This window comes from Myxocyprinus asiaticus, chromosome 16, assembly GCF_019703515.2.
Source record: "Myxocyprinus asiaticus isolate MX2 ecotype Aquarium Trade chromosome 16, UBuf_Myxa_2, whole genome shotgun sequence".
NCBI classification, from domain to species: Eukaryota; Metazoa; Chordata; class Actinopteri; order Cypriniformes; family Catostomidae; genus Myxocyprinus; species Myxocyprinus asiaticus.
The window spans coordinates 42,555,477-42,574,350 of NC_059359.1; the positions used below are offsets into that span (position 1 = coordinate 42,555,477).

The window sequence follows — 18,874 nt, forward strand, 5'->3', positions numbered from 1 at the left end:
TTATTTAATTTAATACAGTGAATTTTGTCGGCATTTTTTCAAAAGTAAGCTAAACAATACTTTTATAGAATTGGGCTATATGTTAGTGTTCCAAAAAAGCACACTTATGCTTTTCTCCTAGTATTGTGTATTTATTTTTAATTTAAAACATCTTTGTGCACAGAAATGATGTTTTTTGTATTATGGGCTAATTCCATGACTGCTGTCTATTATTTTGAATGGTGTGTAAAAGCAACTTTAATAAATAAACTGATGGCTACTGCGATTAAATTAATCACAAACGGTGGCCATTCATTTGTTCTCTGTGCACTTGTCGATGTGCATGATACGAGATATGTGTTGGCACTCCTGGAAGTGTCATGTTTGCAGCTTTGGATCTGTGCAGGTTTTCAAGTATGTACATATGCCTTGTCGTCATGATTAACACAGGCTAACGATTGGGACAAATGCTGTCATGTGACACAATTTTTGCATTAATACCAATTTTCTCAACAAAAAGTGTTTCCAAACCAGTTTTTCGTGACATTTGAAGTATCGACATAGTTTATGTGCTAGAGTTAAATGGAAAAATATTATGTCGACACTTGTGATGATATTTTAGCGTAATTTGCATTTCCATCAGCTTTATTTTAATGCGCTAAAACTTTTTCCGCAAAAAGTCCATGGATGGAAACGTAGTTAATGTCACATATGGTGAGGTTAAAATTCAGGTGTATTTTGGAACAGTGTGGCAACTTTTTGTGGCTTATCAATGTGCAGTAACATAGTGACGTTGGAAGTGATTTATATAAAAAATATTTTAGATGCATGTTATTAACAGGCAATAAGATGTTTATACCATGTGTACACAGGGCCTTGTACAGTTATTTTAGTAAATTAGGCATGAGACTTTACTAAACATAACTCTTATAGACCTAAAAATCTAAGTTGCGCTCAGCCATACAATTTTTTTCATGCTTACAAATTGCTTCTGCAAAAGGGTTTATACAGTTTTTTTTTGTTGTTGTTTTTTTTTTTTTTTTTTTTTGGTAAATTAGTTTCTTTGATTTAATTAACGTGACCTGTAAAGTTGTTCTACGATATACTATTAGATGATTCTTTAGCTAATGGATGTGTTCTGACTTTTATTCAGGTAACTATTGTTGGAATTATAAGAAGCACTGACAAATCTACAATCAACATCCAGTACAAGGTAGATGACATGACTGCAGCTCCCATGGATGTGAAGCAGTGGATAGATACAGAGGTACAATTGTTCATGTACATTGTTTCTGGTGTTTGTAATGGAACAATTCTGAAATGTGCTTATTTTTTTATAACGGATTGGTGAATGTACATTCTCTTTTTTAAGTACCTTCATGCATTTACTCATCTTAACTGTTTACCCACTTCAGGACATGGGCGTTGATAACTCAGTCATTCCTCCAGGCACTTATGTCAAAGTCTCCGGCAACCTACGCTCTTTCCAGGTCAGAACTTCTTCACTGTAGTCAGAGTTTCCGCTATAAAAATTTGACGGTCAATGTGTCTGGGAATGATACATTTTGCCAGACAGATGGTTGGTTTATTTTGCTCTGTAACATGATGGTATATGTAGCACAATAATAATGCTTCGATGGGCCCGCTAGAAAAAGAATTGTCAAAATATTAATAACTACTGTCTTGACCAACACAAAGTAGGTATTGTTTGAAAGCTTAAAAGCTGTGCTTTCCAATGCATGCAGGCATTATGACCAAAACTGAACAAGTGCTTTGAGACTTGCAGACAAATCAGAAGTCTTTCATTTTGATAATTTATTAAAAATGTTGCACATTTTACTGTAATTTTTAAAAACCTCAAACTCAAATAGCCATGTGTCATATGTTGTTGGAAAGCTGTCAAAGAGTAGAATACAACCAGCCTATTTGTTTTACTCACTGACAAAAACGAAGTGAGTAATAGCTAAGTATATGTCTTAGACATACAGTTGAAGTCAGAAGTTTACATACACTTAGGTTGAAGTCATTAAAACTAATTTTTTACCCACTCCACAGATTTAATATTAGCAAACTATAGTTTTGACAAGTCTTTTAGGACATCTACTTTGTGCATGACACAAGTAATTTTTCCAACAATTGTTTACTGACAGATTGTTTCACTTTTAATTGACTATATCACAATTCCAGTGGGTCAGAAGTTTACATACACTAAGTTGACTGTGCCTTTAAGCAGCTTGGAAAATTCCAGAAAATTATGCCAAGACTTTAGGCAATTAGCTTCTGATAGGAGGTGTACTGAATTGGAGGTGTACCTGTGGATGTATTTTAAGGCCTACCTTCAAACTCAGTGCCTCTTTGCTTGACATCATGGGAAAATCAAAAGAAATCAGCCAAGACCTCAGAAAAAAACATTGTGGACCTCCACAAGTCTGGTTCACCCTTGGGAGCAATTTTCAAATGCCTAAAGGTAACACATTCATCTGTACAAACAATAGTACGCAAGTAAACACCATGGGACCACGCAGCCATCATAACACTCTGCAAGGAGACGCATTCTGTCTCCTAGAGATGAATGTAGTTTGGTGCGAAAAGTGAAAATCAGTCCCAGAAAAACAGCAAAGGACCTTGTGAAGATGCTGGAGGAAACAGGTAGACAAGTATCTATTTCCACAGTAAAACGAGTCCTATATCGACATAACCTGAAAGGCTGCTCAGCAAGGAAGAAGCCACTGCTCCAAAATTGCCATAAAAAAGCCAGACTATAGTTTGCAAGTGCACATGGGGACAAAGATCTTACTTTTTGGAGAAATTCCCTCTGGTCTGATGAAACAGAAATGGCACTTTTTGGCCATAATGACCATCGTTATGTTTGGAGGGAAAAAAGAGTGAGGCTTGCAAGCCGAAGAACACCATCCCAACCGTGAAGCATGGAGGTGGCAGCATCATGTTGTGGGGGTGCTTAGCTCCAGGAGGGACTGGTGCACTTCACAAAATAGATGGCATTGAGGAAGGAAAATTATGTGGAAATACTGAAGCAAAATCTCAAGACATCAGCCAGGAAGTTAAAGCTTGGTCGCAAATGGGTCTTCCAAATGGACAATGACCCCAAGTATACCTCCAAAATTGTGGCAAAATGGCTTGAGGACAACAAAGTGGCCATCACAAAGCCCTGACCTCAATTTGTGGGCAGAACTGAAAAAGTGTGTGCGAGCAAGGAGGCCTACAAACCTGTCTCAGTTACACCAGTTCTGTCTGGAGGAAAGGGCCAAAATTCCAGCAACTTATTGTGAGAAGCTTGTGGAAGGCTACCCAAAACGTTTGACCCAAGTTAAACAATTTCAAGGCAATGCTACCAAATACTAACAAAGTGTATGTAAACTTCTGACCCACTGGGAATGTGATGAAAGAAATAAAAGCTGATATAAATCGTTCTCTCTACTATTATTCTGACTTTTCACATTCTTAAAATAAAGTAGTGATCCTAACTGACCTAAGACAAGGAATGTTTTCTATGATTAAATGTCAGGAATTGTGAGAGTTTAAATGTATTTGGCTAAGATGTATGTAAACTTCTGACTTTAACTGTACATGTTACATGTGAACAGATGTTGCTTAAATTCCGCGTTTTTGCTTACAACTTCACGAAAATAAACAAAATATCACATACCATTACTTTAAAGGAGGCAGTTATCTTTCAAACAAGCCCACACACAAGGTAATCGGATGCATAGATCATTAGATAATTGACACGAAGCGCAATGTGCACACAGCATCTGACTATCTGACTTAAAACACGTTAGCTTACCTCGGAAATGTAGCATCATGGAATGCTAAACCAATCGGATTGGGTTAAGATCAGTGCAAAAATCATTGATATTTGGAAAGACAAGTGATTTTGTTTCTGTTACATATGGCCACCAGGAGATGGCGCCAAGTACATGACACAGACTCGATGCAGATTCGAGTCAAATGGCACTCATTCTGTGAAATCTCATTACTAAAATAATGTCTGCGTGCTATGCAAGCCTTTAGTCACTTTGGAGAAGTTTTTGTAAAAACAAAAAACAAAACACTAATTAGGGCCCATGCACCGAAGGTGCTGTGGTACCTATTGTTTTTTAGTATTATTATGGGGCCAAGCACCAAAGGTGCTGGAACCCTATCGTATCCGTTATGATTTTTAGGGGTTCAAGCCCGAAGGGCTAGAAACCCAATTGTTTTTGTCAGGATTTTATTATTATTTGTCTGCCCTAAAATTGATCATGCAGATCTAACCATAAGGCTTAGAGACTTCAAACTTTCAGGGATGGTAGTAGTCCAGCTGGCTAGCCATACGCATGGAATTGGCCCGTGGCACTATAACTAACAAAATCACATTTTTGGGCCATAACTCTTGAACCATAAGGGCTAGAAACAAAATGATTTTTCCTTTTTGACTCCTTGCGTCATGACGCATCTTTTAAGCTCTGGTTGGTTTTGGCTCTGCCCCCTCATTTTCCTGCTATTTTGGATTGTTTGAAAAAAAATTCTAAACAAACTCGTCATAGGCCGTTCACAAAATCGGAAACAAACCAGTGCAGAAAGATTCAGAGTCCCGATATGAAAAAATTAAAGGAATTTTGACATTGGAATTTGTCGTCAAATGGTACACCAAAACGTTCATAGTATGAGGTCATTCTGAGGACACACAAAAAAATTTGCACGCTTCTGCCTCTTGGTGGAGGTAAAAAAATAAAATAAAAAAAAATGGCTCTATCTATGGAACTTCTGGTCCTATCAACTTGGAATTTTGCATGCAGTGTCTTTTGTCTAAGGTGCTATCAAGGTCTATTAGGACAGTCACGTATCTTGAAAAACATGGCTGCCATCGACCAGTCAGCTTTCAGCAGGTTTTATATAGGAAAATTTGTTAGGATGAAGTAGTCAGACTTTTGATTTGCACAGTCAAGTCTGGTCCTGTTTCCAGCTTACTCTGTCCAAGAACTGCCCACTTACACAGGAAGAGATCATCTGACTGGCATGAAAATTGACCAACCACAGTAGTGACAGGTTTATCTTAAAATAGATAATGCCACAGTAATAGATTGATTTGGGGAAAAAACTGATTCAAAATATGGTACTGCAGTTTCCGTGAATGACTGTAGAGAAAACGAGAACCGTAGCTGGACGTGTACAGACTTTGTGATCAGAATTTCTGTCCGTCCAACAGTAGTAAGTACCGTTTATCTGTCAGACATAACTTGGGAAGATTATACTGTTCTGCTGGTGAACATTTAGTCTGCTTGCTTTTACAGTGGATGTAAAAAGTCTAAACACCCCTGTTAAAACAGCAGGTTTTTGTAATGTAAAAAATGAAATAAAGATAAATCATATCAGAATTTTTGCACCTTTAATGTAAAAATTACAACCTGTGCAATGCCACTGAAAACCAAAGTGACAGTTCAGAGAAAAAAATAAACTTAGAATAACCTAACTGCATCAGTTTGCACATCCCTGAACTAATACTTAGTTGAAGCACCCTTTAATTTTATTATTTTTTGTATTTATTAAATTGTGAGGGCATCTCCTGTGTACGGCCCTCTTCAGGTCCCCCCACAGAATCTACAGGATTCAGGTCTGGGCTCTGGCTGGGCCATTCCAACACATTCATGTTTTTTTGCTGAAGCCATTCTTTTGTTGATTTGGATGTGTGCTTCGGATCATTTTCATGTTGAAAGGTGAAAGATCTCTTCATTTTCAGCTTTCTAGCAGACACCAGAAGTTTCTGTGCCAAAATTGACTGATACTTGGAGCTATTCGTGATTCCCTCCACCTTCACTAAAGCCCCAGTTCCAGCTGAAGAAAAGCAGTCCCAAAGCATGATGCTGCCACCACCATGCTTCACCGTGGGTATGGTGTTTTTTCGCTGATGTGCTGTGTTATTGCGCCAAACATACCTTTTACAATTTTGGGCAAAAAGTTCAATCTTGGTCTCATCAGGCCATAACACAATTTTCCACATGGTTTTGGGAGACTGGATATAGGTTTTTGCTTGGATGTTTGTTTTTGTTTTTTTTTTTCATCAGAAAAGGCTTGGTATTGCCACCCTGTCCCATAGCCCAGACAGATGAAGAATACAGGAGATAGTTGTCACTAGGGCTGGGACGATTCATCGACGTCATCGATTACAGAAATACATCGATTTGCATAACATGCGTCGGCACGTCGCAATGGAGTAATTAAAATGGCGGTTTAAGTATGGATTCCCCCGAAGAACAAGCTGCAGCTATAAAAAAAAAACTCAGCTATGGTCATCTAAAGTGCGGGAGTATTTTAGCCAGAGACCCAACAATTTGGTGCTGTGTAAGCTAAGCAAATTGGAAATGGCTTATCACAGCAGTACAACCGCCATGAACGAACACTTGAAGTGAAAGCATCCCAGAGAGCTTTGTCAAGACGGCAGCAAGGCAGCACCGTAAGTCCTGTTTACTTTTTGTCCCCACCCAAGCATGACATATTAGTATTACAACACGTGTTTCTGTTAGTAGTAGTCACTTTAAACTGATTTTCTAAAGGTTTCCTCATCGCCCCCATGTTAAAAGTAATTACTGCACAGCTGCTAACGTAGGGTGACCATACGTCCTCTTTTTCCCGGACATGTCCTTTTTTTCGGACCGTAAAAAAGCATCCGGCCGGGATTTCTAAATTTGCGAAAATGTCCAGGATTCGGCTTTAGTTGCGTTATGATGTGCATCTGGTCTAATACTTCATTGTGTTCGCGCATATTTGCATTGCTTTAACCCCTCTTTGTAAGTCCCTCCTTCTCGCACACCAGTTGGTCGATTATAAGAGGCTTGCAGCGACTATTGGCCAAATTCCTGCCTGTCAATCTCTCCGTGAACGCGCAAAGCGCTGTTGTGTTCAGCATCAAACAGTTGCTTAACAGTAGCAGCAAATGACAGCTGAGTGGAAACAATGCCCAAACAAAAGTGCAAATTTACAGAAGATTTGCAAAAAAATTCCCAAGCTTTCGTCCAGGTCGAGATCCGTGGGAAGCAGAATGTATGACATGTAAAGCTGGCACTTATGTGTCAGTTGCTAATAAAGGTGCAAATGATTTAGAAGCACACATTAGCTCTGCGAAGCATAAAGGGTCAGCAAAAGGTGAAAGTTCATCAGGTAAATTAACGGACTACTTTTTGCAACCAGGTAAAATATCACATTGCTTCATTTTCCATGGCCATTCAAAATAATAGTGATAGTAAATGAAGGTACACTAATGGCATCAAATATTTTATTTTAGTACATGGACATTCAAAAGAATGTTGGAATTTATTTATTTATATATATTTATGTTATGCTAATAGTGTCTTTTTCACTGTATTAAAGTTCGCATTCATAGTAACACTGTTTTTTGTTGCAAAATAATGCCCTGCAGTGCACACTTTGTTTCTTGTACATTTGTTTATGTTTAACAGAAGATGATTTAATAAAATACTGAAATATTAATGAAGTTTTTTTATATTTATTTTGGGTTAATTAATTGTTATATTTTCAAGTAATAATTATAAAAAAAATCATTAGGTGCAGCCCTAGTTGTCACATGTAGGTAGCAACCAGTACTTGCCAGAAAGAGCTGCAGCTCCTTTAATGTTGCTTTAGGCCTCTTGACAGCCTCCCTGACCAGTTTTCTCTTTGTCCTCTCGTCAATTTTGGAGGGATGTCCTGTTCTTGATAATGTCACTGTTGTGCCATAATTTCCCCACTTGTTGATGACTGTCTTCACTGTGTTCCATGGTATATCTAATGCCTTGGAAAAAAATTGTTACCTGAAAATTGATACCTTTCAACAATAAGATCCCGTTGATGCTTTGTAAGCTCTTTGTGGCCCATGGCTCTTATAGTAGCATGCAACCAAGATGTCAGAAAAATCCTACAAGAACAGCTGAGATTTATTTCGAGTTAATCAGAGTCACTTCAGGTGAAGACAGGTGTGTACGATTTCACATGAGCTTGATGATTGGTTGATTCTGAACGCAGCCACATACCCTATTATAAAAGGGTGTGAACACTTATGCAGTTAAGTTATTCTAAGTTTTTTATTTTTTATTTTTTTCTCTGAAATGTGTCACTTTGGTTTTCAGTGGCATTGCATATGTTGTAATTTTTACGTTTAAAGGTGAAAAAGTCTGTATGACTTACCATTAATTTTTTACATCACAAAAACCTGCTGTTTTAGTAGGGGTATGTAGACTTTTTATATCCACTGTATGTGCCTCAAAACAAAACTATAAACCATTTGATCTGGTTACTTTGGTAGATCCAGTAATTGATCAAATGTGCTCCTGTCAACCCGTTAACTATTAAACATGAATTTGTTTTTGGGTGGAATGCTTATTGGTGGTTTTGTATTTAACAGAAATGGAACTGATTGTGTAAAATAGGCTCATATCGATCGCAGGCACCTGAATTAAAATGAAATGGCATCGCAGCAGACTTTGAGGTATCTGCAAACATTAGAGTCGATATAAAATCGTATCGTGATGAAACTTGTGATTTACACTCTTAGTATTTGGGGTATATCTCCATCTGAGCTGCATGAGCTGAAACGCATGTAAATTGAAGCATTTTACAAGTGGGTTAACTACCTGAATCAAACGCATCCTACATTCAGTATATGAGATTTATCCGCTATATTAACAACCTAAATATGATATTACAACTTGCATCTACACCGACAATGAAGCGAATGCATTGCTGAACTTGAACTAAGTTGTGTGCTAAAATGCGTAACTCGGTTTGTGAATAGGCTGTTGCTGTAACAATGCGCTATGTTGCGCAAAATCTCGAAAAAGTCTCAAAAAAATTTAAAATTAACACATTCACTAAGTAGCTAATGCTTCACTGTGCTCATATGCCATTATTTCAGGTTATTGCAAGGTCTTATATAAGTTGATAGATTTACGTGCACATCACCGCCGGTGGCACTTCACCACCACAGTGGGACAGTTGTCCCAGTGATCCTTGCTGCCCTTGCAATAAAGCATCTAAAACTTCTGTCTGACTGTCTTCTGTATGTTTCTGTGTCTTTTTCTTGTTCTCAGTCTCAACTCAATTTATTTCTTGTTGTTGTAGAATAACCGATCTTTGGTGGCATTCAGCATAAGACCTCTGGAGGACATGAACGAAGTTACTTCACACATGCTAGAGGTTGTTCACACTCATATGCAGCAGAGCAAACCACAGGCCATGGTAAAACTGTCCATATCCTTCTCTTCCTGCACTTCTGCTTTTCACACACATGTACAGTATGTAAGGGCTTTTTGACAAGTCCTGCATGTTTATTTGTGCATTCGTTGTAGGGGTGTGTGTGATGACCAAAATCTAATATCATGATATGAGTACTTTAATATCACAGTAACCTTATGTATCACAGTTATTCTTGTGGGATATTTATGTTAAATAGCCGTGTGGTAATGACTATTTTTGGATAATCCAGTGAAATTAAATTCTTAAAAAATTAAAGGTTCTTACTTAAGGGGTGCAAGAACAGCTACTTATTGTGCATAACACAAGTTAAAAACAAAAAGACTCGAAACATTACAGCTTATTATAAACTGTTATAAAACAGATTATTTGTATTGTTAATATTAATTGGCTGTGTTTAATGCTGTAAAATGGCCGATGTACACACACCTGTGTCCATGCATCAGTTATTTTTGACGATCTCAAAATGGCAAAGTACTGGCTGTTAAATTTTACCATTAATTTATTGTATTTGTGTAATTATTAATATTTGGTCTGGATTGTTCCTCTATGTGCTCCAAAAGCAGATTGTCTTCACTGCTGCTATTCTAGTGTGTTTGATAATGGATGCTCTTTCTTTTGTAGATGGGAGGTGGAGGAGGGATGAATATGATGCCCACTTCGCATACAAGCATAGGTGGCATGGGTTCAGCAGGGGGCTATTCTGGTGCTAGTATGATGCTTGTCAATGGATTGAGTGCCAACCAGAACCAAGTGAGTCAATATGCTTCACTGTAAGATCGTTTTTGAGAACATTACATAATAAATGTACTTATTCAATCGAATTTCAGGTCTTTATTCAAAACAGCCGTACTCTGCAAAATCAAAGTTTTGTCAGATTTTTTTTGGACAGTAAGCCTTAAATGTTTTGACCAATGTTCCCTCTAAATGTTCTTGCTGAGCTAAACCATTTTCTATATCCAATTTAGAACAACATCTGCAAATGCAGATCATTTGGGGGTTCTGCTTTAAAACCAAAGCGACAAGCATTGTGTGTAAATTGGAATTATTTTGGATTTGCTAGATGTTGCGCTGCTCATTTGAAATGTGGAGCATGTAACACCCTTTATACAAAGGTCTATTCAAGTACTCTGTTCTGACTGGCTGGAATGCGTGCATTAAAACAGTTTAATGCACAGGTAGTTCCTGTTAGTTTTAATCACCGTTCTCTATTAATGTGCCTTCTCTACCTACTCTGCTGTCCTCCTTAAAAAATAGTTCACCCTGAAAAATTTAGGCAGGTTCAGGTGCTAAGGCAAAAAACAAAAACAAAAAAAAAAAACACATGAAAAGAGAAAAAAAAGATCTGCACTCAGAAAATATCTATAGAAATGGGAATAAATACATATACATTTTGGCCAGAGATCATATTTATTCCCCTGTTCCTACTGATAAAAGAAAGTTTTCTCTAGACTTTTTCAGTGCAGAACTTTATTTAAAATGAATGTTAAATATTTTATTAGGGCTGCAACAACTAATCGATAATTATCGATAATGAAAATCATCAATAACGAATTTAATTATCAGCACAGAGAAGCTTCGTCAGTGACGTAACTTCACAGCCCAATTATAAATGTGTTGCATGATAACTTGTTAGAAAAACAATGGAGACGAGTTGAATCGGAAAAAACATGACCCAAAATGCCCATCACACGAGAGCACTTTATAAACACTTCAAAGAAGATCATAATAAGCATACAGTTTAATGAGGAGTGGTTGCTGCATCAGGTGCGTTGAAAGAGGGCTTGTGCTGTTTCATGTGCTTACTTGTTTCTCTCCAGAGCATAACTTACATTTTACTGCTATTTTCTAATTTTTATAATGTATACATGCTATGAATTAAAAATCAGGCATGTTTTTCCATTTTGCAAAACTGTTTGTCTTTACAACAAGCGACTCTCCGTTAAACTTCACTGTGCAGGCGAGCGTGCGCATGCATCCACGTCAATCAAACCGATTGCAATGGAGAAAGGGAGCGCAGTCATTTTGATTACATGTGTGCAACATCATACCGTTTTCAGTTTCAACGTAATCAGTTATGCAGCTTTCATGGATGTCACAATGTCTCAGAGGTCCAAGTGTGCTGGCTTTTAAAGGGTTTTAGATGGTTTCTTCTCATCTTGCAAGTGCATGTGATACAATGAGCTTAAGATTTGAGACTTTTCAGTGAATCTGATGATTGTACTATATAAACTGTATGCTGAATATAATGTATAATAATGCTAAGGGTCCTGATATTTGTTTGTTCTGATAATGCCAAATGCAATGTCTGATTTGACCAGTAAATTTATACTATGGCAAATATTATTTTACTGGATAAGCATACACTACCATTAAAAGTGTTTTTTCGAAAAGAATAGTTTTGAAACATGTAATCGGTGACAGTACCTTATTAAAACTTACAATATTAATTTAAAATACTCAGTGACAGTGTACAAGCATATATATCTAAGGTAATTATGTATGTTTCAGCTGGGCAGAATTATTAATATCTTTATTCTGGTGTCACCATTGCCCTCTGCTGAGCTGGATTTTAGTCCCACTCCATCCCAGATGGATCATTTTGCATTTTAATGAACAGTACTTTTTCAAACTTAAATATTCATTAAATATTTTATTTATTTATTTTTTTAGTACTCGCCGATAATGAGTCAAATACCTGTTGTTGTTTTTTTGTTTGTTTTTTACTCAATATCAGCAGTTTATTTCAATTTTATAATCAAAATTGTGTTTAAATACATTAAAACTTTAATCAAATGAAAGTATAACAATTAATTTTCAACATAAAATTGTATTTTTTTCAGATGAAGTCATTTTACACAGAACCTCACAGCACAATCCTAAATACAACATTGGTGTTATTTTTGTCAAATAAAATGTTGCACAACAGATCATCACAGTTGTGAGAGATTGCTTAAACACAGCAAAAAAAGAAACATCCTCTCACTTTCAACTGCTTTTATTTTCAGCAAACTTAACATGTGTAAATATTTGCATGAACATAAAAAGATTCAACAACTAAGACATAACCTGAACAAGTTTCACAGACATGTGACTAACAGAAATGGAATAATGTGTCCCTGAACAAAGTAACAGTCAGTATCTGGTGTGGCCATCAGCTGCATTAAGTACTTCAGTGCATCTCTTCCTCATGGACTGCACCAGATTTGCCAGTTCTTGCTGTGAGATGTTACCCCAATCTTCCACCAAGGCACTTGCAAGTTCCCGGACATTTCTGGGGGGAATGGCCCTTGCCCTCACCCTCCAATCCAACAGGTCCCAGACGTGCTCAATGGGATTGAGATCCGGGCTCTTCGCTGGCCATGGCAGAACACTGACATTCCTGTCTTGCAGGAAATCATGCACAGAAGGAGCAGTATGGCTGGTGGCATTGTCATGCTGGAGGGTCATGTCAGGATGAGCCTGCAGGAAGGGTACCACATGAGGGAGGAGGATGTCTTCCCTGTAAAGCACAGCATTGAGATTGCCTGCAATGACAACAAGCTCAGTCCGATGATGCTGTGACACACCACCCCAGACCATGATGGACCCTCCACCTCCAAATCGATCCCGCTCCAGAGTACAGGCCTCGGTGTAATGCTCATTCCTTCAACAATAAACACGAGTCCAAACATCACCCCTGGTGAGACAAAACCGCGACTCGTCAGTGAAGAGCACTTTTTGCCAGTCCTGTCTGGTCCAGCAAAGGTGGGTTTGTGCCCTTTGGCGACGTTGTTGCCAGTGATGTCTGGTAAGGATCTGCCTTACAACAGGCCTACAAGCCCTCAGTCCAGCCTCTCTCAGCCTATTGCGGACAGTCTGAGCACTGATGGAGGGATTGTGTGTTCCTGGTGTAACTTGGGCAGTTGTTGTTGCCATCCTGTACCTGTCCTGCAGGTGTGATATTCGGATGTACCGATCCTGTGCAGGTGTTGTTACACATGGTCTGCCACTGCAAGGACAATCAGCTGTCCTTCCTGTCTCCCTGTAGTGCTGTCTTAGGCGTCTCTCACAGTACGGACATTGCAATTTAATGCCCTGGCCACATCTGCAGTCCTCATGCCTCCATGCAACATGCCTAAAGCACATTCACGCAGATGAGCAGGGACCCTGGGCATCTTTGTTTTGGTGTTTTTCAGAGTCAGTAGAAAGGTCTCTTTAGTGTCCTAAGTTTTTATAACTGTGACCTTAATTGCCTACCGTCTGTAAGCTGTTAGTGTCTTAACGACCGTTCCACAGGTGCATGTTCATTAATTGTTCATGGTTCAATGAACAAGCATGGAAAACATTGTTTAAACCCTTTACAATAAAGATCTGTAAAGTTATTTGGATTTTAACAAAATTATCTGCTACAAACAGAACATGCTATGTTCGTAATAGTGTTTTCCGTGCATGAGTCAAGGATCTCTAAATGTATGATCAGTTTGTCTTTATGTCAGCACAACACCGGCTGCACACATTCACAGTAGGGATGGGCACAAGTACTCGGGTACTCAGACATGGCAGCAATGATCGATCATGAAAACGGTGATCGATGGTGATCATGCATGATGTGACTTCTCACTTAATTCGAAATTCATTGACAAATACCTGACAACTAAACACACACTTGTTTTTGTTTTTTTTAATTTTTAATTTTGAGATTGTTGTGATTTTGAGGGGTCCATTGATTGTCAGAGACGTCTCATAGCAACCAAACTGATATACGACACTGCAATTCTATCATTACGGTCATCAAAAGAGAGTGTAATTAACCGTGTTTTGAACACCTGTCTCTGCAAAACATTTGCTAAACAGGTTTTATTATCATTTAATGTAAGACTCGTTAATGGATATTATTCAATAAAAGTGAATGTTTGTTACTGACTGTAAAACTCCCTGCCCTGGGTGCCAACATTTTGCGTAATGTAACACACACCTGCATCTCTAAGAAATGGGAGTTGAAGATTTCCGCACGAGTTCCCAAGTAAGTGACAAAATCTGACATAAAGTGTCATTCCGTTGCACTTTCCCCAGTTGAAAGGTGGAAATTCAGACTCAGAGTTGAATGGAACGCTTCATGAATCATCACAGCAACAACAATAGAGCATCGCGGCTTTCCCCACTGGAGCAAACACTTGGGGGGACGCACAAGGCGTGTAGCAGTGGACTCAATGCACTGCGAGTGTTTCAAACAGTTAGACCGAGCGCAGCTAAATGGAACAGAATGCAGCATCTTCAAAACTGAACTTCAACTTAACACATTAAAAATGCGATGTTATGGTGTCTCCTGTTAACCCAACCGCGATTTGAAAATAGACGGTTCATACAGTCACTAAAAAAACTGGTGCGCGCTTACTAAGATTACTACGGTAACCTGAAAGGAGAACAGACAGACACGCGTTGTGCACATTCTTTCATTGAGTTGGGCAGCGAATCTTCACAATGACAAAATATGATGCATTATATTTTGTACATTTTGTAACAGATTATTATATAACAGCCTATAATAATGAATAGACGATACACTGGAACAACAAGACGCAGTGCAGCAGCCAAAGATGTTTGTCAGACATGTTATTATATATACAGGTGCATCTCAATAAATTAGAATGTCGTGGAAAAGTTCATTTATTTCAGTAATTCAACTCAAATTGTGAAACTCGTGTATTAAATAAATTCAATGCACACAGACTGAAGTAGTTTAAGTCTTTGGTTCCTTTAATTGTGATGATTTTGGCTCACATTTAACAAAAACCCACCAATTCACTATCTCAACAAATTAGAATGTTTTGACATGCCAATCAGCTAATCAACTCAAAACACCTGCAAAGGTTTCCTGAGCCTTCAAAATGGTCTCTCAGTTTGGTTCACTAGGCTACACAATCATGGGGAAGACTGCTGATCTGACAGTTGTCCAGAAGACAATCATTGACACCCTTCACAAGGAGGGTAAGCCACAAACATTCATTGCCAAAGAAGCTGGCTGTTCACAGAGTGCTGTATCCAAGCATGTTAACAGAAAGTTGAGTGGAAGGAAAAAGTGTGGAAGAAAAAGATGCACAACCAACCGAGAGAACCGCAGCCTTATGATTGTCAAGCAAAATCGATTCAAGAATTTGGGTGAACTTCACAAGGAATGGACTGAGGCTGGGGTCAAGGCATCAAGAGCCACCACACACAGACATGTCAAGGAATTTGGCTACAGTTGTCGTATTCCTCTTGTTAAGCCACTCCTGAACCACAGACAATGTCAGAGGCGTCTTACCTGGGCTAAGGAGAAGAAGAACTGGACTGTTGCCCAGTGGTCCAAAGTCCTCTTTTCAGATGAGAGCAAGTTTTGTATTTCATTTGGAAACCAAGGTCCTAGAGTCTGGAGGAAGGGTGGAGAAGCTCATAGCCCAAGTTGCTTGAAGTCCAGTGTTAAGTTTCCACAGTCTGTGATGATTTGGGGTGCAATGTCATCTGCTGGTGTTGGTCCATTGTGTTTTTTGAAAAGCAAAGTCACTGTACCCGTTTACCAAGAAATTTTGGAGCACTTCATGCTTCCTTCTGCTGACCAGCTTTTTAAAGATGCTGATTTCATTTTCCAGCAGGATTTGGCACCTGCCCACACTGCCAAAAGCACCAAAAGTTGGTTAAATGACCATGGTGTTGGTGTGCTTGACTGGCCAGCAAACTCACCAGACCTGAACCCCATAGAGAATCTATGGGGTATTGTCAAGAGGAAAATGAGAAACAAGAGACCAAAAAATGCAGATGAGCTGAAGGCCACTGTCAAAGAAACCTGGGCTTCCATACCACCATAGCAGTGCCACAAACTGATCACCTCCATGCCACGCCGAATTGAGGCAGTAATTAAAGCAAAAGGAGCCCCTACCAAGTATTGAGTACATGTACAGTAAATGAACATACTTTCCAGAAGGCCAACAATTCACTAAAAATGTTTTTTTTATTGGTCTTATGATGTATTCTAATTTTTTGAAATAGTGAATTGGTGGGTTTTTGTTAAATGTGAGCCAAAATCATCACAAATAAAAGAACCAAAGACTTAAACTACTTCAGTCTGTGTGCATTGAATTTATTTAATACACGAGTTTCACAATTTGAGTTGAATTACTGAATTAAATGAACTTTTCCACGACATTCTAATTTATTGAGATGCACCTGTACAGTTATGTACATGTCATTGCCCCTCGAGTACTCAACGAGTAATTAGTCCGAGTACTCGAGTAGACTGAATGACCAAAATGCCTATCCCTAATTCACAAGCACTCACATTTAAAATGCTGCATGTACAAACGATCTAGTTATCTTATTACATCACATCTTTTGCTGTTAAATAATCTCACTAGGACATGACGTGATTTTAATCTGTGCGTTGAATGTTTACGTAATGACATTTGTACATCAGATGGTATCGGTTTTATGTATCGGAGCATTTTTACGAGTATGAGTACATGAACACAGGATTGGTGCATCCCTATTATTTATTTGATTAATCAATTAATCAAAGAAATAATCGAAGATTAATCGATTATCAAAATAATCCTGAGTCGCAAATTCTTGACCATGTGATCAAAAGTTTAGAACTGATCTTGTCTTGAAGTATTTTGACTTGTGTGATAAGTGTTGCTGATATTTTAAGAATGTTTTGTGATGTTTGCTCACAGGTTTTGAGTTTGATCAAGAGCTGTCATGATCCTCAAGGCATCAGCACGCAAGACCTCAAGCAAAAGCTGAACAGCATGAGCGTTGCTGTCATCAGGTACAAACTTCTTCCTTCCCTCTGTAATACTCTCTGTAAAGTTAGGGTTAGGAACCGAGAACCATCGGTTTAAAAAAAATAAAAATGCTGGAACCAAATTATTTTCATAGTGCTCAGTTCCGTTAACTGTTCTTGAGTGTATATGTTCTAAGTGTCCGTTCAGACCAAACATGTTCTTGCGCTGGAAAAAGCTAGCACAACTTGTATAACATAACATGATGTCTTGAGATGCATGTTTAAAGGTTAAAGTTCTTCAAACCGCTGCACAATGTTCAAAGATGTACTAGTGCATATTTACATAAAAAAATGTAAAAATGCAGTGCAGACTAGGGCCCGACTGATATGGGATTTTTGAGACCGATACCGATTTTAGAGAGGGAAAATTCACTAATAACCGATATGGTGACCGATATATTTAATTTTTGAGCTGGAATGAAAACTGACCTTTTCTATGTGGATTTTGCAACGATATGACTATGCAAGGGTACTCGGAAGGCTGCTTTCCTAAATATTTGTATCAAAGAATATTTGACATTGTCAACAAATTCTAGAAATGAACACTGAGAAAATAAAGAATAAATAAAAATACAATAAATAATTAAAACATCAGTACTGTTTAGTATGTTTAGACCATTATTTTAATGGTCAATTGCTGACCATTAAAATAAAGAATAAATACAAATACAATAAATAGCTAAATAAACATCAGTACGGTTTAGTATCAGTCAAATGTTGACCATTAAAATAAAGAATAAATAAAAATAAAATAAATAGCTGAATAAACATCATTACTGTTTAGTATCAGTCAAATGCTGACTGTATTATTACTGCCGAATCAAGATAAACAGCAGCAGCGGTGTTACACCGTATTCTGTTATACAAGTTCAGGGGAAAATTTCAACGGTGGAAAACCAGACTATTAAATTAAATATTATTAAATATTACATTTTATAAATGCATTGAGTGGAATTGTTCGGTTGAAGTGGGTACCAAACTGTGAATCCTGAACAAAACAGTTTGGTGAATACATGTTTACACATTAGCTTCCACTCAGCTGACAACAATGAAAGTAGCTACGTGGTTAGATATAAGCATACTGGAAAGTTAATAAACAATGACCCCATCATTTTCCCTTTTCAATATAACTAATATAACGTTAACCCTGTCCCTGACAACCATGTCACTCATGTTTATCACATCTGTTTGCTGTTAGCCAGCTATAGTTTGTAAGTGCAATCAGTAATGTAGCAGATTAAAAGGTAAACATCAGAGCATCTTTTTGCAGCTCAGCAGACAACAGTGCGGTGGTGAATTGTGTCTGAGTGTTGATTTCACTCTATGTTGTTACCTAGTTGGTGAGACGCAATGCTGGTCCATCTTTTACTCTGTTACAACGAGCTTATAGCTAACTAGCTAACCATGTAGCTACTTTCATTGTTGTCAGCTGAGTGGAAGCTAATGTGTAAACAGGTATTCACCAAACTATTTTGTTCAGGATTCACAGTTTGGTACCCCCTTCAACCGAACAATTCCAGTCGTTGTATTTATAAAATGTAATATTTTAAAAGTCTGGTTTTCCACCATTGAAATTTTCCTCTGAACTTGTATAGCAGAATACGGTGTAACATCGCTGCCGCTGTTTATCTTGATTCGGCAGTAGTAATATAGTCAGCATTTGACTGATACAACAGTACTGATGTTTATTTAGCTATTTATTTTATTTTCATTTATTCTTTATTTTAATGGTCAGCAATTGACTGATACTAAACAGTAATACTGATGTTTATTTAGTTATTTATTGTATTTTTATTTATTCTTTATTTTCTCAGTGTTCATTTCTAGAATTTGTTGATAATGTATAAT

General features: G+C 37.8%; 1 protein-coding gene across 2 annotated transcripts in view; it reads left to right on the forward strand.

The window, feature by feature from the left end:
• The window catches only part of LOC127454418 (replication protein A 32 kDa subunit-like), a 36,098-nt gene that overhangs the window by 11,900 nt on the left and 5,324 nt on the right, over window positions 1–18,874 (forward strand). For both annotated transcript variants that reach the window (XM_051721607.1, XM_051721606.1), the window contains 5 exons: window positions 1,133–1,246; window positions 1,395–1,469; window positions 9,094–9,210; window positions 9,850–9,978; window positions 16,917–17,011. In XM_051721607.1, coding sequence (XP_051577567.1) covers window positions 1,133–1,246; window positions 1,395–1,469; window positions 9,094–9,210; window positions 9,850–9,978; window positions 16,917–17,011 — 530 coding nt within the window. The remainder of the gene's footprint in view (window positions 1–1,132; window positions 1,247–1,394; window positions 1,470–9,093; window positions 9,211–9,849; window positions 9,979–16,916; window positions 17,012–18,874) is intronic.